The following is a 22294-nucleotide window of genomic DNA, read 5'->3' on the forward strand; positions in this document are numbered from 1 at the left end:
ATGATGCAGTTGAAATCACCGCCCAGAACGACCGGTCTGGATGTCGCCAGCAGCAGTGGGAGCTGCTGGAGGAGGGCCAGTAGCTCGCTTCCGAGAGGCGAGGCATACACGTTAATTAGCCTTGGAAGCATCTTGCCTGCTAAATGGACACTCCAAGTGAAACTTGACCTCCTGGTGAGCCAAAGTGAGAAGGGAAGAAGGCGGTAAGACCGTGATTAGTGTGATCCTTATGGTGGGACAGGATGGAGATAGTCCCATGACAGCCTCACCCAATCTGCAGTTGGTCACTAGTTTCTCACTGGAACTGAAATATGCTTATTTTTCCTCTATGTAAATGTGCATTTCTTGCATGTCTGCCATCGGCCTGGAGTTTCTCTTGAGCCTAAATCTGTGCCTAGTTTACAAGTTACATTGAAGTAACTCAATTGCAGTAGCCTACGCCCAAATGTAAAATGGGCATAAACAATGGGGGCCCAAGGAAATAACACACCCACATCAGCATATTTATTTTTTGAGTTTTTAAATTTGCAACTCATTGCACATCAGACAACCCATGGTTAGGAACCTTTCCCCTTTTAATGTGACTTATACTTCACCCTAAAAATGGATTTGAAGAAACAGAAAATACAGTGCTGGTTCCAGTCAGGAGAAATAATTTTTTTTTAAAAATAGCAATGGTACATCAGCCATTGAAGGTTGGCATGCAGGTACAGCAGGCGGTTAAGAAAGCAAATGGCATGTTGGCCTTCATAGCGAGGGGATTTGAGTACAAGGGCAGGGAGGTGTTGCTACAATTGTACAGGGCCTTGGTGAGGCCACACCTGGAGTATTGTGTACAGTTTTGGTCTCCTAACCTGAGGAAGGACATTCTTGCTATTGAGGGAGTGCAGCGAAGGTTCACCAGACTGATTCCCGGGATGGCGGGACTGACCTATCAAGAAAGACTGGATCAACTGGGCTTGTATTCACTGGAGTTCAGAAGAATGAGAGGGGACCTCATAGAAACGTTTAAAATTCTGATGGGGTTAGACAGGTTAGATGCAAGAAGAATGTTCCTAATGTTGGGGAAGTCCAGAACCAGGGGACACAGTCTAAGGATAAGGGGGAAGCCATTTAGGACCGAGATGAGGAGGAATTTCTTCACCCAGAGAGTGGTGAACCTGTGGAATTCTCTACCACAGAAAGTTGTTGAGGCCAATTCACTAAATATATTCAAAAAGGAGTTAGATGAAGTCCTTACTACTAGGGGGATCAAGGGGTATGGTGAGAAAGCAGGAATGGGGTACTGAAGTTGCATGTTCAGCCATGAACTCATTGAATGGCGGTGCAGGCTAGAAGGGCCGAATGGCCTACTCCTGCACCTAGTTTCTATGTTTCTAAAAGACAAATGATTTGCTTTTGTGCTGTGCTTGAAAATCTGGTCCCAATATCGAGGCCCACCTGCACAAGTGCGATTGGAGATAATTTGTGTTTGAGAGAGAGGGGGCATAGCCGGGTCTTGTGGGCAGGAGAGTTTGGAGAACAGATGTGGAAGCCGGAGGAGGCCCGGAGCTTATTGTAGTTAAGGGTGTGGCTCACTTACACCTATAATTCCACGATCCTGTAAGCCACATGATGCGTCCAGAATTTACAGCACCGACTGCAGTCCCTCATCAATGTGAGGTGATGCCTAACGCTATGAGACAAGGAATGCAGCCAAGGCTAAATAAATGGCGAGCTCAAGGTACTCAGGATCTTCATTTATTTAAAAATATACAGTACGTAAAATCAGTTAACGTTCAAGCAAAGTCCTCAATTCAGCAGCTTACAAAATGTGCAAGATCACGCGATCAACTGAACCCCTCAATCGGGCCATTGACAAGATGTCGCTAGAGGCAGAAATGTTTGATGTTCACAGGACTCTTCAACCACTTCCTCTTGTCTGCACGTGGCAAAAAAAACTTACTGAAATCTTTTGAAGTATGCAAAGCTCACTGCACCATTGACAACAAAGAAACATAGAATTTGCAGCACAGAAACTGGCCATTTTCACTAACTGGTCTGTGCCGGTGTTTATGCTCCACAAGAGCCTCCTCCCACATTACTCATCTAATCCAATCGCCACATCCTATTCCTGTCTCCCTCCAGTACATATCTAGCTTCCCTTTAAATGGATCTATGCTATTCGCTTCAACCACTCCATGTGGTACCAAGTGTTATATTCTCACCACTCTCGAGCAAAGATGTTTCTCCTGAATTTTTGGGGGGATTTATTAATCTATCAATCATATCTACAGCCCCCAGTTTTGGTCTTCCTCACAAGTGGAGACATCTCTATGTTTACCCTATTGAACCCCCTTCATAATTCTAAAAACTTCTATCAGATCACCTCCAGAAATGACCAAGAGACACCACGCCCTTTTGTGTATTTCGACAGACATTGGGGAACTCTTGAATCACAGCTAGCATTTTCCACTTGTTTTTTAAAAATTCATTCTAGGATGCAGGCAAGGTCAACATTTATTGCCCTTTCCTAATTGATGTGGTGGTGGTGGGCAGCCTTCTTGAACTGCTGCAGTCTGTGTGGTGAAGGTACACCCACAATGCTGTTGGACAGGGAGCGAAAGATTTTCATTTATATAGCACCTTTCACAACCCACGGACGTCTTAAAGCGCTTTACAGCCAATGAAGTACTTTTGGAGTGTAGTCAGTTATGTGGGAAACACGGCAGCCAACATGCGCACAGCAAGCTCCCACAAACAGCAATGTGATAATGACCAGATATTATGATGTTGATTGTGGGATAAATATTGGCCAGGACACCAGGGAGGACTCCCCTGCTCTTCGGAATAGTGCCATAGGATTTTTTACGTTCATCTCAAGAGGGCAGATGTCTCAGAATTTTGACCCAGCGCGGTAAAATAAGATACTGATTAACTGCCAAATGGGCCGAGACTGTGTTATAGCTTTTACTGTGAAAACACGGATATATAACCATGCTGGAACAATGCAGAATAAGCTACATTTAGCAATGGTGGTACTGAACACATCATGGAAGGAAATGTTCTTTACACAATTATTTTTCACCTCCATGAAATACGTAACAATACTGATCTTAGTTAAGTCTAGTTTTGATTTAGAATTCCAATGCGGAAATGTTTACAATACAGTTGTAGTCCATGCTAAACCCGAGTGGTTGGAGAACTAACATCTGTGCTAAATGCTGTAAGTAGATAAAGTGTTGGAATAGTTCCTTGTTCTGTGCTGTTCGTGAAACATGAGGGGGTCGAATGAAGAGGGCCAGAAGTACTTCTCCAAGTGGTCTGGTGTCAGTCTACATGCAAAATGATCTCCTTCAGGGCCACTTCTACACACCTCAGGAAAAGATTTGAAGTGTTTGGAAGACAAGTTTCTAGGAGCCACAATTCTAGTTACTCATCTTTAAAACCTAAGCTGGCACATTGTGTAACTTTTCTTTATAGCTCAGTGACTACCCTGAAGCATTCAAACCTTTGAATTAATAACTTCTAATTATCGAATTTCTTGATTATTTAAAGTCATCCCTGGTCGCTGATGTGGCTCATATATTGAAGTAGAAATGTGCTTTTTTTGTTTAAAAAAAAAGAGTACAAGTAGCCAATAAACAAAATATTATGTAGATTATTATTGCCACACTCTACGCTCAAATGAACTGGCTGCCTGCTTCAACAAATTGGATAGGCAATCCTCTACATTAATAAAGCAGTTTTCCAAAACACAGAGGGGATATCAGAGGCTGAATAAAATGCAGGGTTTAGAATGCTTTATCAAGAGTAAAACTCAAATGTTTAATTTGTGACTAATCTGCACTTGTGGAGAACAAGACAAGGAGTTTTAATTTGAACATGTGGGTTTTAATTCAGCCTGGACCCCATGTTTGAGCTTCAGTGCAGATACCAAGTGTCGGTATGGATGGACACACACACACACACACACACCCAGCCACGTATAGTGCAGATGTAATGTTACAAACTCTTATTGCAAGTTTAACAATGAAATAATTTGAGGCAACTCTGTGACCAGTGGTACTTATTACAGAATAAGCAATAATTTGTCATATCTCTCCAAAATATCTAAAGTAATTCATTGATATGAAGCATTTGAAAGAAAGCAGTTATTTTGCACACAGCAAGATCCTACTGACAGCAATGACATGTACGACCAGTCAGTCTGATTTTTGTGGTGGTGTTTTGACGGATAAATGTTGGCCAAGGCCTAGGAAAATTCTCTGCTCTTCTTCGAAGAATGCTATGAGATCTTGTATGTTTACTTGAAATCTCTGAAGAGGCAGAATTGACCTTAGTTTTTAAACATCTCATCTAAAGAAGGGCACCTCCAACAATGCAGTACTCCCTCCCTGCTGCACTGGAGTGTCAGCCTAGATCACGTGCTCCAAAATCCTGTGTGGAGTTTGAACCAACAACCTTCAAACTCGAGGCGAGATAGGGAACCAAGTTCCAATTGATTGGTGGGGAGGAGAGAGGAACAAAAAGATCAACCAGATACCGAGCACTGAAAGAGGTTCACATTGTTTTGGAGTAAAAACACTGGGTCAATATTAACTTTCAAAAGGCAAGTGGATAAAAGAGAGAAAACTGTAGGGTTATGGGGAAAGAGCAGGGGAGTGGGACTAATTGGATAGCTCTTTCACAGAGCCAGCACAGTAATGATGTGCCCAATGACAGCCTCCTGTGCTGTATGATTATGAAAAGGATTAAAAAACTTCGATCGATTCTGAATATTTTAATGCCTCAAAAATTCTACAACTTCATTTATTTCAACATAAAACTCAATGCTTACCAATATGAACCAGTGAATTATTTTTGTCCTTTTAGAAGTCACTATAGCTCTTTTGCTAAAATTGTTATTCATTAGTTAACAGTTCAGGCATGAGATTGTTAATGCCTTTACACTATTACAGAATTACAAGAACAATAAATAACCAACCAGCACAGCACATAGGACCAGTAACGCACTATGCCTTGGGAACGGAGGGAGTGCAGATTCAATCCCCATGCAAACAGCAGCTTCTCAATGAGTGGGTGTTGAGAAAGGGACCGAGGGGAGATAGAAGAAAGGAAGATTACATTGGCATGCCTCCTAGTTGCTGGCTAAAGCAGTTGGAAGGTAGGAACTTGCAAATGTATAGCTCCATTCATGCCAGAAGGACATCCCACAGGTTTTTGCAGCCAGTGAATCGGTTTTGAAGTGTAGTCACTGTTTTGTAGGCAAAGCTCCCACACACAGCGATGAGATAAATGATGAGGTCGTGTGATTTGTAGGTGTTGGTCGAGGGATAAATATTAGCCAGGACACCGGGAGAACTCCACAGTTCTTCTTTGAAATAATGCTGTGGGATCTTATGTCCACCCGAGAGGGAAGATGGGGCCGCGGTTTAACGTCTCATTCGACAGTGCAGCACTCCCTCAGTACTGAACTGGAATGTCCGCCTGGATTATGTGCTGAAGCCTCTATAGTTGAGCTTGAAGAGCAGTGGAGTTCTCCTTGGTTTGCTGGCCAATATTTATCCCTCAACCAACATCACTTTTTTTTAAAAAACAGATTATCTGGTCTTTATGTCACTGCAGTTTGTGGGTCTTTGCTGTGTGCCAATTGGCTGCTGCATTTCCTCCATTACAACAGTGACTACACTTCAAAAGCTTTTAATTGGCTATAAAACGCTTTGGAGCATCCCGAGGCCGATAAGGCGCAATATAAAGGCAAGTCTTTCTTTTCATTTCTTGAGAGATAGTGACAGACAAGGGTTACAAGCCCTTGCTGGGCATCCTTACACAATCAAAGTGAAGCTACACAAGTACATGAGGGAGAAAAATGTTTTGATAGGATGAGATGAAGTAAGATAGGAGGAGGCTCGTGTGGAGCATAAACACTGGCACAGATCTGTTGGGTCAAATGGCCTGGTCTCTGCTGTAGATTCTATGTAAACTTAAACTAGCCAAAGGGACTGACTAAATGTTCTTCTAGAAGCAATAGCACGCTTGCTTCTGCTAATGGAGGTATACTATCCTTCTCCTGAGGAACAGGAAAACCTCTTCAACTGCTGAAATGGGTCAATGTGATTTTCATTAAAAATTCCGGAAATGATATCCTCACAACACATTAACGTCTTTCCCCTCTCATACTGGCAGCTCTGCCGTGTCTTTCCAGCATTTGCTATTTTCACTCCAGCTTTCCAGCCTTTTCAAGTTTTAATTTTATTCCGAGCTCAGGCTATATTTGAGCTATTTTGGACACTTTTGTAAATGTTTCAATAAATAAGTTGTACTATGCATCTACACAAGGAGTCTGCTTTCCCTTACTGACTGCAAACTAGGCTATCGTTTCTAATCATTTTAATCTTCACTGTAACAATGCATTGTGTTAATAACAGTTTTGCCCTTTTTAATAATGAATGCTGTACTACTATTTACATTGGTGTATATATTTTGTTCAGTACATATTTTACAGCAACTGATTTTATTTCAGGATTAATAGAATGCTGTCTATCCCAGAAGCCAACCAGTAATTTAACACATATCCCACACAAGTATCGTTACAGCTATAGAGTTGCCCAGTGAACTAGTAGTGCATATGCAACACTGTGATAATAGTTCACAATACAAGTAATAAGCAGGACAGTTAGTTGCAATTGTTTTGGCTTATTCCGGTGATCGCACTAACACCCACTGTTTGTTTACAAAGCCTGCATGACAGTGGAAATCTTTCTCAAACTACCTGGATTTATGAGGGTACCTGATAGCCTTGTGGTGGTATAATCGATGCAAGGACGGGTCAACATTTCATTTGGTTTTAAATATTTACCTTGGAACTTAAGAAAAATTGGGTGAATTTTGTGCTCATCAAAATGATGGGGACTTGAACAGTTTGGTCAATTGTATCACCAAATGTCAGCATCAAGGTCTCCTGGGTCAGGTATAGCACAGGTACAGTACAAAGTACTCCAACCTCAACAGATCGCCAATGGATGGATCTTTCCCACACCAGGCATCATTAGCACCTCCCAGAGCCAGTTTGCCCATTAGGTGCTGTAGGGCTCAGACCCACGAGGAACTGGGACGAGTCAGGACAGTTACATCTAGCATGTAAACAATAACCTTCATCTGATCGATATAGACTGGATTGAAACCTGCCTCACCCTACTCTCCCATCAGCATGACTATCAAAGCCTGGTGAGTCCCAGACACAGGGACTGATGCTGTATGGAGCTTCTACAGAGGAACAAGGAGATCGATTCTGCCCACAAAGATCACCTAATACAGAACAGTATAAAGTGGCTGTGGCTACAGCAGCCCCTGCACCCCACCACATTCTAGCTGAACTGGGGCAGTGCAATAGCAAGAGGCAAACAATGGGCATGAAATAGGAAGAAAAACAAATTATGATGCCATCGTTTACATATGACATTGTCTACTTGAATACTTTGATGTTAGTATACCGAGACAGGCTCACCTGACCTCGGCCTTAAGGTTCAAACCTTCAATTATCTTTGCACCAAACTGAATTGCTGGAAGGTTATTAAGGTATCTCATGAGCAACATTTCATCATAAAACCTTCGCCCAGCACAATAGAACTGAGAAGGCATGCAACACTACAGGTCTCAACTCTGAAAAATAAAAGTGCTGCAGTTGGAAATAAATCCCGTGATTTGGAAGCAACAGATGGAGTATGCTGATTGAGAATCAGACTTTGAAATTACCCTGATCATCCTTAATTTATTTTTGCACTCTGGAAACTTAACTATATTTCACCCTATGTAAGAATTCCATCATCATGATCATGAAAAAAAAATGTATGCCTTCATTTCTTTGAAGCAAAAACAAGACTCTCAAATATCAATGAATGTCCTTCATTTTGCTCTTCAGCTGTGCCGTGACAGCCTGCTCGCGCGCAACAAAAACTTTTCCAAGAAGCATCATCTTCATTTTGTCTTGAAATGAAATAGGTTTGTGGAATGCAAATCAACAGAAGTCATGCAGGTCGCTTGACATAAACGGAAGTCTTCATGCGGCTCTGAAGATGTACCGGGTTTGCTGTGGTCCACCTCATTACTGATGAGAGTTTGGGTCATCTAAGAACTCCCTGGGCCAAGAAAACAAGAGGGATTTACAACAGCTCACACACATTTCTATTATCAGTGGATCTTCTGTGGCATGACTCATGGCTAAGCGGTTTTATAACAAGCCCCCGAAGCCCCAACAACCTTGGAAAGAAAGAATTGTCGCCCCCCCCCTCATCAGCATATCTCCTCCTCCTCTCTCAACAGGTTACTCCCCTCCCCCCCACAATAGGGTATTGCTAGCCCCTCCCCCACAATGGGGTATTGCTAGCCCCTCCTCCCACAATAAGGTATTGCTAGCCCCTCCCCCCCACAATGGGGTATTGCTAGCCCCTCCCCCCCCACAATGGGGTATTGCTAGCCCCTCCCCCCCCACAATGGGGTATTGCTAGTCCCTCCCCCCCACAATGGGGTATTGCTAGACCCTCCCCCCCCACAATGGGGTATTGCTAGCCCCTCCCCCCCCAATGGGGTATTGCTAGCCCCTCCCCCCCCACAATGGGGTATTGCTAGCCCCTCCCCCCCCACAATGGGGTATTGCTAGCCCCTCCCCCCCACAATGGGGTATTGTTAGCCCCTCCCCCCCACAATGGGGTATTTCTAGCCCCTCCCCCCCCACAATGGGGTATTGCTAGTCCCTCCCCCCCCACAATGGGGTATTGCTAGCCCCTCCCCCATAATGGGGTATTGCTAGCCCCTTCCCCCCACAATAAGGTATTGCTAGCCCCTCCCCCCACAATGGGGTATTGCTAGCCCCTTCCCCCCACAATGGGGTATTGCTAGCCCCTCCCCCCCAATGGGGTATTGCTAGCCCCTCCCCCCCACAATGGGGTATTGCTAGCCCCTCCCCCCCCACAATGGGATATTGCTAGCCCCTCCCCCCCACAATGGGGTATTGCTAGCCCCCACCCCCCCCCACAATGGGGTATTGCTAGCCCCTCCCCCCCACAATAGGGTGTTGCTAGCCCCTACCCCCCAATGGGGTATTGCTAGCCCCTCCCCCCCACAATGGGGTATTGCTAGCCCCTCCCCCCCACACAATGGGGTATTTCTAGCCCCTCCCCCCACAATAGGGTATTGCTAGCCCTTCCCCCCCAATGGGGTATTGCTAGCCCCTCCCCCCCACAATGGGGTATTGCTAGCCCCTCCCCCCCCACAATGGGGTATTGCTAGCCCCTCCCCCCACACACAATGGGGTATTGCTAGCCCCTCTCCCCCACACACAATGGGGCATTGCTAGCCCCTCCCCCCCACACACAATGGGGTATTGCTAGCCCCTCCCCCCACACACAATGGGGTATTGCTAGCCCCTCCCCCACACACAATGGGGTATTGCTAGCCCCTCCCCCCCACACACAATGGGGTATTGCTAGCCCCTCCCCCACACACAATGGGGTATTGCTAGCCCCTCCCCCCCCACACAATGGGGTATTGCTAGCCCCTCCCCCCCACACAATGGGGTATTGCTAGCCCCTCCCCCCCCACACAATGGGGTATTGCTAGCCCCTCGCTCCCCACAATGGGGTATTGCTAGCCCCTCCCCCTCCCCCACAATAGGGTATTTGCCAGCCCCCCCTCACAATAGGATATTGATAGCTCCCTTTTCTCACCCACCCAATCCATTCAACAGTCTTTCTTTCTCTCTCCCTAAACATGGTCTCAACCTCTCTTTCCATCTCCTTAAGCAGGATGTCTCCTGGTATGCTTCCTAAAATGGTCTCTGTCCTTCAGGAGGGTCTTGCTCCTCTCACTTTCAATCCAAAACAGATCTCTCACACTCTCTTCCTCCCCCTCTTCCAATTTGTCCCTCTCTCTCTTCTCTCCTGTTGTATGGGCCACAGTACTGCTGAAGTAAAGAGAATTGGAGCTGGACTCCTGAACTCGAGAATATTGGGACTGGCGTTGGTGGCTTCAATGATTTTCTTTTGTGCAGATTCCAACCATTTCAAACATTTTGAGGCCAGGGGCCACGAGAAGATTGTGATTGCTGCACACTCCCATCCAGGTAGGAAGCTAGCTTGGGCTGGTGCACAATGAATAGAATGGGGACCGTGGATGGGATCCTGCAGAGGTGACCTTGTAGGCACAGGAGAAGTCACTTGAGGATTCAGGAGTAGGCCATTCAGCTGTTTGAGCCTGCTCTGCCATTCAACTGGATCATGGCTGATCTGTACCTCAACATTTACCTGCTTTAGCTCCACATCCCTTGATATCCTTACCTAACGAGCAGAACATGTAGTAACTACACTGGGACAGACAGAAGTGCAACAGTGAGAGCACATTATCATTAAAAAACAAGAGTAGATTTACCTTAATATCTGAGGAAGCTGTGGGCTCTTGTATATGTACTTGTGCCTGTAGCCAAGGTCTTTATGGAAGGGAATAAACTGCATTTTTCTACTACTCTGTGAGGATGCAACAATGTCATAAAGCTGCAGGGAAAGAAAACAAAGTTTTAAAGGTCGATGTAACTGAGAAAGGTCATCACTTTCCAGGGTTTGTGTCATTTCTCGAAGGCGGCCCATTCCCCAGGCCAGGGCCCGCACAAGTGGTGTGTTGAGGATGCTGAGTGAAGGTTGTACCAGAGTGAAAGTCAGCTCATAACACTGTGATAATAAAACTCATCCCAGTGTCTTATATGGAGATCAGATTTCCCTACTCGCCTCCCACCCCCAGCCACTTCATTCCCAATTGGATGATTCTAGACCGTCAAACAGCCATTTTTCCCATCTCCCAATATATTTATAACTAATAAACAAAAATGTTCAAAGAAAATTAAAACTTAAAAAAAAAACACCCAATGTCTTTTCTCCAGGGTTGCTCGCTGCAGTGTCCTGGAAATTAATCTCAAATCCCTGGAGCCTCCAGGCCAATCCCGGAGGCTTGGCAATGGCAACCCTAGCTGTTACTCGAGTTTTCCTGCAATGGGGATTGGGAGCACGGTCAGGAAAGGGAAGTCAAACCTCTGTTAAGCCATCGCAATTGGCTGAGAGTTTTGTTGCTCCATTCCATAATAATTAGCTAATTGGATAAGTTACATAGAAATCACTGAAGATCAGTGCATCCAGGCAATTCAAATACTCTGGACAGTCTGATTACAGAATGTACTCCGACTAGTCCCAGTGGATGAGCCTTTCCAGATGAGGATGAACTAAAAATAACTGCAGCTGCCTCCAGCTCATGTGACTGCAATCTCAGAGGAAACTTTTTCAATGGTTCAAATGGTGAGTAATTTTATTTTTAAATGTTTATCTTTGTATTTCCTTTTGGAATTTTCACTGAGAATCTGATTAGCAGCAGGTATGTAACTGCAAGTAATAACTTAATTAACTTGCCTTAATTGATTGTAATGAAGAATTTATGTTTAGAACATGTATTTACATGCAGCATTTCACGACCTCCCAAAGTGCATTACGGCCAATTAAGTATTTTTGAAGTGTGGTCACTATGGTAAATGTAGGAAATGTGGCAGCCAATTTTCGCATAGCAAGGCCCCACAAACAGCAATGTGGCAATGACCAGGTAACCAGTTCTAATGAAAGGTCATTGACTGAGTATTTCCAGCATTTTCTGTTTTTTTTTTCAGATTTCCAGCATCCGCAATATTTTGCTTTTGTAATCTGTTTTAAGTGATGTTGGTTGAGGGATAAATATTGGCCAGGACACCAGGGAGAACTCCACTGCTCTTCTTCAAATAGTTAGTGGCATGGGATCTTTTATGTCCACCAGAGAGGACAGATGGGGCTTCAGTTTAACATCTCATCCGGAAGATGGCACCTCCGACAGTGCAGCACCCCCTCAGTACTGGCACTGGAAGTGTCCTGCCTGAATGATGTGCTCAAGTCTCTGGAGTGGAACTTGAACCCACGACCTACTGACTCAAGTGAGTGTGCTACCAACTGAATTACGGCTGAGAAACCAGGCTCCAAGCGCATAAATAAGCTCCCAGGGCATCTACCAATTTCAAAGTAACATTTTCAATGAACATTACTAATGTTACGAAAGAATCACGAGAAAAACGAATTTGATCTTCTGCGTTTGCAAAACAGTCGATTGCATTCAAGCACAAAGTTTGGATCATGCAGGGCGTAGCGTACCTTTCTTCCCAGGTGAAAGGGGATGACGGCATCATCTTCCGCATGGAGAATCATCAACGGACAGGTGATATGCTGCACACTGGAGAAAAACAATGGAGAAAGGCAGTTAACACACAATCGAGCAAAACAGGCACAAAAAACACAAGCACTCATGGGAGTGAGAGAAACAACAGTTTTGTTCATGGTTTGCCCTTGTTTTTGCTTGGATTTAAATAGCAGCTTTAAACACCACACTCAAAATGGAGGTGACACCTTCATTCAAGGTCAGCATGTTTTGCTTGAAGGGAGTTGTCTTGATTCCAGTTACGAGATGATGTATCACGAGGAGACTTTCTGTTAACAAGCTGGCTGAGGGGAAAAAGGCCGTTAGAGACTTGTTTAAGGTGCTGTGAATGAAATGTATCTAGCCCCTATTGTGGGTTGAAATTGCCCCAATCCAGACAATATCTATTTACTGACTATGGCTTGGAGTTTCTGCTCGATTGTGCTGCACTATTGCCACAATTCGCCTGATAGCAGCGCAACCAGTGCAAGAGTTTGTGGAATTTTAAACAAGTTGCATTCAGCACAACTTCAGTTTCCGCTAGTTTTAAAAAAACTGCGCGAGAAGCGGGCCCCGTCCACAAAACTGGTCACACCCCCAGAGTGAATTAATCACCATGGTGAGTTTCCACTAGTCACGCTCGTTTGCAGGCCTTCGAGGAGGCTCCAAAACTTGAGCTGGAAATTTTGGGCACAAATATAAGAAATAGGAGTAGGCCATTTGGCCCCTTGAGCCTGCTCCGCCATTTAATAAGATCATGGCTGATCTGATCATGGACTGAGCTCCACTTCCCTGCCCGCTCCCCATAACCCTTTACTCCCTTATTGCTCAAAAATCTGTCTATCTCCACCTTAAATATATTCAATGACCCAGCCTCCACAGCTCTCTGGGGCAGAGAATTCCATAGATTTACAACCCTCAGAAGAAATTCCTCCTTATCTCAGTTTTAAATGGGCAGCCCCTTATTCTGAGACTATGCCCCTTAGTTCTAGTTTCCCTTACGAGTGGAAATATCCTCTCTGCATCCACCTAGTCGAGGCCCCTCATTATCTTACACGTTTCGATAAGATCACCTCTCATCCTTCTGAACTCCAATGAGTACAGACCCAACTTCATAAGTCAACACCCTCATCTCGGGAATCAACCTAGTGAACCTTCTCTGAACAGCCTCTAATGCAAGTATATCCTTCCTTAAATATGGAGACCAAAACTGTACGCAGTACTCCAGGTGTGGCCTCACCAATACCCTGTACAGTTGTAGCAGGACTTCTCTGCTTTTATACTCCATTCCCCTTGAAATAAAGGCCAACATTCCATTTGCCTTCCTGATTACTTGCTGTACCTGCATACTAACTTTTTGTGTTTCATGCACACGTACTCCCAGGTCCCTCTGTACTGCAGCACTTTGCAATTTTTCTCCATTTAAATTATAATTTGCTTTTCTATTTTTTTCTGCCAAAGTGAATAACCTCACATTTTCCCACATTATACTCCATCTGCCAAATTTTTACCCACTCACGTAGCGTGACTATATCCCTTTGCAGATTTTTTGTGTCTTTGTATCAGCAGCAAACTTGGCTACATTACACTCGGTCCCTTCATCCAAATCATTAACATAGATTGTAAATAGTTGAAGCCCCAGCACCGATCCCTGCCGCACCCCACTAGTCACTGCCAACTGGAAAATGAACCATTTATCCTGACCCTCTGTTTTCTGTTAGTTAGCCAATCCTCTATCCATGCTAATATATTGCCCCCAACCCCGTGAACTTTTATCTTGTGCAGTAGCCTTTTATGTGGCACCTTATCGAATGCCTTCTGGAAATCCAAATACACCACATCCACTGGTTCCCCCTTATCCACCCTGCTCGTTACATTCTCAAAGAACTCCAGCAAATTTATCAAACATGATTTCCCTTTCATAAAATCATGTTGACTCTGCTTGACTGAATTATGCTTTTCCAAATGTCCTATTACTGCTTCCTTAATAATGGATTTTACCAACAACAGATGTTAGGCTAACTAGTCTATAGTTTCCTGCTTTCTGTTGCCCTCCTTTTTTTTTTTTTAAATAGGGGCGTTACATTTGCGGTTTTCCAATCCACTGGGATTTCCCCAGAATCCATGGAATTTTGGTAGATTACAACCAATGCATCCACTATCTCTGCAGCCACTTCTTTTAATACCCTAGGATGCAAGCCATCAGGACAAGGGGACTTATCCACCTTTAGTCCCATTATTTTACCAAGTGATAGTGATTGTATTAAGTTCCTCCCTCCCTATATCCCTTGATTATCCACTACTGAAATATTTTTAAGTGTCTTCTACTGTGAAGACTGATACAAAATATTTGTTCAAAGTTTGTGTCATTTCCCTGTTCCCTACTAAAGTCATTAATAGGTATGTTTTGAAAGGTTTTGAAAGATTTTTTTTTACAAATTTACTAAGGAACTCACTACTGTACCCCAGTCTGACTAGAAAACAGCTTTTGTATATTTTTTAAAAAGTCAATTTCAGTCATTTAAAATCGAGTTACTCACAGGTAGTGGATTGACACTGGTGTGAAGTGATTACTTTTTGTGATAAACCCATTTTTAGCTGTAGTGATCAAACTTCACCAAGCTACCACTTAAATATACCAAGGAATAATTTTTTTTTTTAAAAAGCAAATTTTTTTTTTTTTTAAATGAAGTTTTAAAACATTGCCCGATTGCGCTGGCTCATGGCAGATTTTGAGCTAAAGGTTATATGCAAATGAGTGAGCGGAAACTCTGGGTGGGGGAGAAAAACACTTTACAAAATCGGCAAAATGTGCACCGGAATTGCCGAGTGTGCCCACAGCGGAAACTCTACCCCTATGTTCTGAGTTTGCTCGCAAATAAGACAGCATGTTTCAAAGAACTGGATCGGGTGCGATGGACCAAATGGCCTCCTTCTATGCTGGAAGATTCTAATCTATGAAAGGCGGCACCTCCAACAATGCAGTGCTCCCTCAGCATTACTTTTAAATGTCAGCCAAGATAATCAGCTCAAGGTCTAGCCTGCGGTAACCGAGCGTTCCCCCGGCACTTGCGAGGCTCAGCACATCAGCGCGGTGCGAACATGCCGTGTCACACTTATGCCTCACAATGTCCCTCCCCTTCTTTTAAACGGGAGAGCCGCTGCGAGCTCTGCAGCCTCTTTAGTGGCACCCACTGGACCACCAGGGAGGATGTTGGCTGAGCCAGCGGCCTGGCACCCAAGAGGGGTTGCCAGTCTGCATGTTGGCGGCCCAGTCACACCAGCGGCCACAATCGTCGGAGCGACTGTAAAGTCGGCCGACAGAAAACAGGTGGCAGCCGCCATGCTACCGCCTCCCCTTTAAGGACGACCAAGGTGCACCAGCCACCACAACTTCTTGTCCCGAAAAGCTATCGGTGGCATCGCCCCTCGTCATCCCGCAGGACAATTTCCCCCGAGGGGCGCAAAGGGGTCGGCACGGGGCGATAAGGGGTCGGCGTGCACGGTGATGATGTAAGCGCCGTGCGTGTGCCATGCCGGTGCACTAATCACGGCACAAACCACTTTTCACCGGCGGAGCCCTGGGGGTATTTCTGTGTGGGTCGATGTGGCCACACTATCTGTGCGCTAACTCATTAGGGCTCCGTTAGCACTGGCCGTCAGCGCTAACTGGCCCTGCGCTAAGGGGCAATTTCGGCCCCTAGATTCTGGCTTTGACTTACAACCTTCTGATTTAGAGACTATTCTGAAATCAACTGAGACAAGCTGTCTTAAACAATGAAAACTGCAGTAAAGACCACCTGTGTAGGGGCAGCAATTATCTTACCGTGCCGTCTGACCATATCCAGTCAGACCCAACAAATAAAGATTGAGATTTGAATTAGTATTAGATGATTATCTATTGCTGGTCTATCATGGTGGAAGGACTGACAGAAAGGTTTTAGGACAAGACCCAGTTAAAAAATGTTGAGCCTGGGGACATCCTGATGCCCGCTCTCCATTCATGGTTGACCACACGGAGAGGCTGCAGAGTTTGCAGCGGCTCTCCCGTTTAAAAGGGGAGGGACATTGTGGGGCATAAGCGTGACACGGCATGTCCGCACCGCGTGGATGTGCTGGGCATCACAAGTGCCGGGGGAACGCTCGGTTACCGCAGGCTAGACCTTGAGCAGATTATCTTGGCTGACATTTAAAGGTAGTGCTGCGGGAGCACTGCATTGTTGGAGGTGCTGCCTTTCAGAGATTAGAATCTTGCAGCATTGAAGGAGGCCATTTGGCCCATCGTGCCCGATCCAGTTCTTTGAAACATGCGGTCTTATTTGCGAACAAACTGGTTTTGAAATTGGTCGATTTGGCATCTGGACTATAATAGCCTTCTATGCTTTTTTGAGGTAACAAGGAGGATCGATGAGGGTCATGCATTTGATGTAGTCTATGGATTTTGCAAGGCTTTTGACAAGGTCCCACGTGGCAGACTGATCAGAAAAGTAGAAGCCCACAGGATCCAAGGGAAAGTGACAAGTTGAATACAAAATTGGCTCAGTGGCGGGAAGCAAAGGGTAATGGTCAACGGTTGTATTTGTGGCTGGAAGGCTGTTTCCAGTTGGGTTCCGTAGGGATCAGTACTAAGTCCATTGCTTTTTGTTGTATATATCAATGATTGAGACTTCAATGTAGGGGGCATGATTAAGAAGTTTTCAAATGATACAAAAATCGGCTGTGTGGTTGATAGTGTGGATGAAAGTTGTAGGCCGCAGGAAGATAGCAATGTACTAGTCAGGTGGGCAGAACTGTGGCAAATGGAATTCAATCCGGAGAAGTGGTGATGCATTTGGGGAGGTCTAACGAGGCAAGGGAATACACATTAAATGATAGGACACTGATGTATAGAGGAACAGAGGGACACTGGAGTGTATGTCCACAAATTCCTGAAGGTAGCAGGACAGATAGATAAGGTGCTTAAGGGGGCTTACGAGAAGCTTTCCTTTATTAGCCGAGGCATAGAATATAAGAGCAGGGTGGTTATGTTTGAACTCCATAAAACACTAGTTAGGCCACAACTAGAGTAGTGTGTACAGTTCTGGTCACCACATTACAGGTAAGATGTCATTGCACTAGAAAGTGTACAGAGGAGATTTAGGAGGATGTTGTCAGGACTGGAGTATTTTAGCTTTGAGGAAAGATTCGATCGGCTGGGGTTGTTTTCTTTGGGGTGGAGGAGGCTGAGGGGAGACTTGATTGAGGTGTATATTATGAGGAGTCCAGATAAAGTGGCTAGGAAGGACAGATTTCAATAACCAGTGGACATAGATTTAAAGTCATTGACAGAAGCATTCAAGGGGAGTTGTGGAGAACTCTTTTCACCCAGAGGGTGGTGGGGGCCTGGAACTCACTGAAAGGGTGGTAGAGGCAGAAACTCTAATCGCATTTTAAAAGTACTTGGCTATGCACTTGAAGTGCTGTAACCTACAGGGCTACGGACCAAGAGCTCGAAAGTGAGATTAGGCTGGATGGCTCTTTTTCAGCTGGCACAGACACAATGGGCCGAATGGTCTCTTGTATTGTAAATTTCTATGACTCTATGCTGCAAGAATTCCCCTCCCACCCCCACCACCCTTTAACCTGACGTTATTCTTCTCTCTATCTCCCAATTTCTACTCTCTTGAAGAATGGTTTAAAGGACTCTCTGGTATCTCACTTGGTGTGAGCTGTGGCTCAGATGGCCTCGGAGTCAGAAGGCTGTGATTTGAAGCTCCACTCCAGAGACTTGAGCATGAAATTTAGGGTGATACTTTAGTGCAGTACCGAGGGAGTGCTGCACTGTCAGAGGTGCTGTCTTTCGGACGAGATGTTAAACCGAGGCCCTGCCTGCCCGCTCAGGTGGATGTAAAGGTTCCCATATCACTATTTCAAAAACGAGTAGGGGAGTTCTCCCGGTATCCTGGCCAACATTCATCCCGCAATCAACATCATTAACACAGATTATTTGGTCATCACCACATTGCTGTTGCCCTTCTACACATTATAACAGCAACAACGCTTCTAAAGTACTTCATTGGCTGTAAAGCGCTTTGGGGCATCCTGAGGTCGTGAAAGGTACTATATAAATGCAAGTCTTTTTTTCTTACTCAAGGAGTAAGCCTCAGCAGTGAGTGGCAGCAGGATATTTGCCTATTGCCCACACCTGATCATGTCCTCATGCACACTTCCAGCAATGGTCACTGGATACTCGCCAGGCTTGGAAACCTGCCCAATTTCCTCTTCCTGAGTTAAGCAGCTGGGCCAATTGGACCTGGCAGAGATCTAGCGTGGACCAGCAGCGGGGCCATGGCCCAGGGAGGGAGTAGCATGGGCCAACAGCGAGGTCGTGAGGCCTACAGCTCCCTATAAAACCCAGGGAGAGAGGACCTGCGGGAAGGAGGGAGGAGGACAGGAGGAGTATGTTTGTATGCAAGTACTAGACCCACGCAGCACAGCCTGGTCTCCAGTCGTCTTGGACCCCCTTGCAACTGGACCAAGACCTTGCTCTTCCAAGCCCGTGTGGTAGCTGGTGTGCAACGGCCACCCAACGTTAAAATAATTCACGCACAGGCATCTTCCACCCTTCAAAATGAAGTTCGGAACCTGGAACGTCAGGACCCTCATGGACAACCCCAACAGTGACAGACCGGAACGTCGCACAGACCGGGAGCTCAGATGTTTCGATGTCGACATCGCCGCCTGAAGCGAGACCCGCCAGGCAGGGGAAGGCCAGCTCAAGGAACAAGGTGGTGGTTACACCTTCTTCTGGAAAGGTAGACCACCTCCATGGGGTAGGCGTCACCATAAAAAATGAGCTAGTTGGCTGTCTCAGAGACTCCCCCTGTGGGATAAACGAACGCCCACCCTAGCCCGGAACCAGTGTGCTACGGTCATCAGTGTGTACGCCCCAACACTGGAAGCTACAGACGAGACCAAAGAGGAATTCTACTCCAGCCTTGAACAATCCGTGTCCTGAGTCCCAATGGGCGACAAGCTGATCCTCCTGGGCGATTTTAACGTCAGAGTTGGAAAGGACCCAGACCTCTGGGGAGGTGTGATCGGCAGAGAGGGGGTAGGGAAAATCAACTCCAACGGTACCCTCCTTCTGATGAAATGTTTAGAACATGGCCATGTGATAACCAACACCCTGTTCCGTCAGAAAGATAAGTATACGGCTTCATGGCAGCATCCTCGCTCCAAGCACTGGCATCTGCTAGAATAAGTCATCGTCCGAGTGAGGGACCACAAGGACATGCACATCACCCATGCCATGACAGGAGCTGACGACTGCTGGACGGACCACCGCCTAATCCGCTCTGTCATCACCATCAATATAGCCCCAGGCACTCCAAGACCCTGCTAAGAAAGCCCTATTCAGCCAGCGCCTCACTATCAACCCGACGACTCCCAGTGACCCAGAGATGCAGAGTACCCCCAGTGCCTGGTCAACTCTCAAGGCCTTCATAATTAGCACCTGTGAAGAGACACTTGGTCACTCAACCAGGAAACACCAAGACTGGTTCAACGAGAACAACCAGGGGATCCAGGAGCTAATAAGTCGCAAACGCAAGGCATTCTTGAACTGGAAACAGCAACCCAATTCGGGAGCAAGAAAGCTACAGACGTCTGAAGGCCGAGGTCCAACAAAAAACTCGCGACCTAAAGAACAGATGGTGGGTGGAGAAAGCACAGGGAATCCAGCAAGTAGCCGACAACCATGACATGCGTGGATTCTTTAGCGCAGTCAAAACCACCTACGGCCCAAACACCCAAGGCCCAACCCCACGGCTGGCCAAGAACAGAAAGGTCAGAGAGGCATTCAGTGCCTGCTGGAAGGAGCACTTCGAAGATCTCCTGTCTTCGACGCGAGTGTCCTCGACTCCATCCCACAACATTATACCCACCACCATCTCAGCACAACCCCAGCCTGGCATGAGGTAGAAAAGGCCATTCGACAACTGAACAACAAGGCCTCAGGAGCAGATGGAATCCCTGCCGAAGCACCAGAATATGGCAGAGAAGTACTATTGGTGTGAATATACAATCTCATTTCTCTCATTTGGAAGGAGGAGAGCATGCCAGGGGATCAGAGACGCAGTAATCGTGACCATCTTCAAGAAAGGCAACAAGTCCGATTGCGGTCATTAAAGGGGAGTTTCCCTGTTGTCTGCCACAGGGAAAGTCATTGCAAGAATCCTCCTCAATTGCCTTCTCCCTGTGGCTGAAGAGCTCCTCCCAGAGTCGCAATGTGGATTCCGCCCACTAAGGGGTACAATGGACATGATCTTCACCATGCGACAAATCCGAGAGAAATGCAGGGAACAGACCTCACAAAGGCCTTTGACACTGTCAACCATGAGGGATTATGGAGTGTCCTCCTCAAATTCAGCTGCCCTCAAAAGTTTGTCACCATCCTTTGCCTGCTTCATGAGGTCATGCAAGCTATGATCCTGACCAACGGATCCACCACAGACCCAATTCATGTGCAGACTGGGGTCAAGCAGGGCTGCGTCATTGAGCCAACCCTTTTCTCGATCTTCCTTGCTGCAATGCTCCATCTCATCCTCTGTAAGCTTTCCATGAGTGGAGATAATCTACAGAACAAACTGGAAACTATTCAACCTCCATCGCCTCTAGGCCAGATCCAAGGTTGTCCCATCCTCTGTCATCGAATTACAGTACACATGCGACTCCTGCGTCTGTGCACACTCAGAGGCCGAACTCCAAGCCATTGTCAACACCTTCACTGAAGTGTACGAGAGCATGGGCCTTACACTAAACATCCGTAAGACATCCTCTACCAACGTGCCCCCGCCACACTGCACTGCTCCCCAATTATCAAAATCCACGACGAGGCCTTGGACAACGTGGATCATTTTCCATACCTCGGGAGCCTACTGTCAACAAGGGCAGACATCGACAACGAGATCCAACACTGCCTTCAGTGTGCCAGTGCAGCCTTCGGACGCCTGAGGAAGAGTTGTTTGAAGACCCGGACCTCAAACCCGGCACCAAGCTCATGGTCTACAGAGCAGTGGTGATTCCTGCCCTCCTATATTGTTCAGAGACATGGACCATGTACAGCGGGCACCTCAAAGCACTGGAGAAGTACCACCAATGCTGCCTTCACAAGATCCTGCAAATTCATTGGCAGGATAGGCACACCATCAGTGTTCTTGCTCAGGCCAACATCCCCAGCATCGAAGCATTGACCACGTTTGATCAGCTCCGTTGGGCGGGTCACTTTGTCTGCATGCCCGATACTAGATTCCCAAAACAAGCGCTCTACTCAGACATGGCAAGCGAGCCCCAGGTGGGCAGAGGAAACGCTTCAAGGACACCCTCAAAGCCTCCTTGAAAAAGTGCAACATCCCCACCGACACCTGGGAATCCCTGGTCCAAGACTGCTCAAAGTGGAGGAAAAGCTTCCGGGAGGGCGCCGAACACTCGAGTCTCTTCGCCGGCAGCAAGCTGAAGCCAAGCGACGACAGTGGAAGGAGCGCACGGCAACCCAAGCACCACCGGTTCCTCCAACCACCGTCTACCCCACCTGTGACAGAGACTGTAGGTCCCGCAGTGGTCTCTTCAGTCACCTGAGAACGTGAGCGCAAGTCGTCCTCGACTCCCAGGGACTGCCTAAGAGACTTACTACCTCAGCAGAGACCAGAAATCTGTAAAGTTCAGCTGCTCATTGAGCACTCTCACTCATTATCAAGTCAGTCTGTTCATGCTTTTTTTAAAATTTAGACTGCAGACCCTATTCCAAAGAAACTCTCGAGTTATGTCAAGGCAAAACATCTAGTCTGTAAGGATCCCTCTTAGCACTTTTAATAATACCTCAACAGCCCCCCAAAAAGAGAGAGGGCAGCTTCACATTTCACAAAGTTATGTAGTGATGGATTATCAAAAGGATACTTCGGATAACAAATCTGTTCCTGGAAAAGTTCGAAGGCAGGAGATGCATCACTTACTGGAGCAGCTTTTACATCAAACAGAAATAAGATACTCCAAATAAAAACCTATGAGTCAACATTAA

At 46.1% G+C, this 22294-nt stretch overlaps 1 protein-coding gene across 2 annotated transcripts in view; it reads right to left on the reverse strand.

The window, feature by feature from the left end:
* Nucleotides 1-1727: 1727 nt before the first annotated feature.
* Nucleotides 1728-22294, reverse strand: part of abhd12 (abhydrolase domain containing 12, lysophospholipase) — a 182851-nt gene continuing 162284 nt past the window's right edge. For both annotated transcript variants that reach the window (XM_070890049.1, XM_070890050.1), the window contains 3 exons: nt 12195-12273; nt 10408-10529; nt 1728-8120 (listed from right to left, as the gene is read on the reverse strand). In XM_070890049.1, coding sequence (XP_070746150.1) covers nt 8087-8120; nt 10408-10529; nt 12195-12273 — 235 coding nt within the window. In that variant the 3' untranslated portion in view covers nt 1728-8086. The remainder of the gene's footprint in view (nt 8121-10407; nt 10530-12194; nt 12274-22294) is intronic.

Source organism: Pristiophorus japonicus, chromosome 9 (genome assembly GCF_044704955.1).
Source record: "Pristiophorus japonicus isolate sPriJap1 chromosome 9, sPriJap1.hap1, whole genome shotgun sequence".
NCBI lineage: Eukaryota > Metazoa > Chordata > Chondrichthyes > Pristiophoridae > Pristiophorus > Pristiophorus japonicus.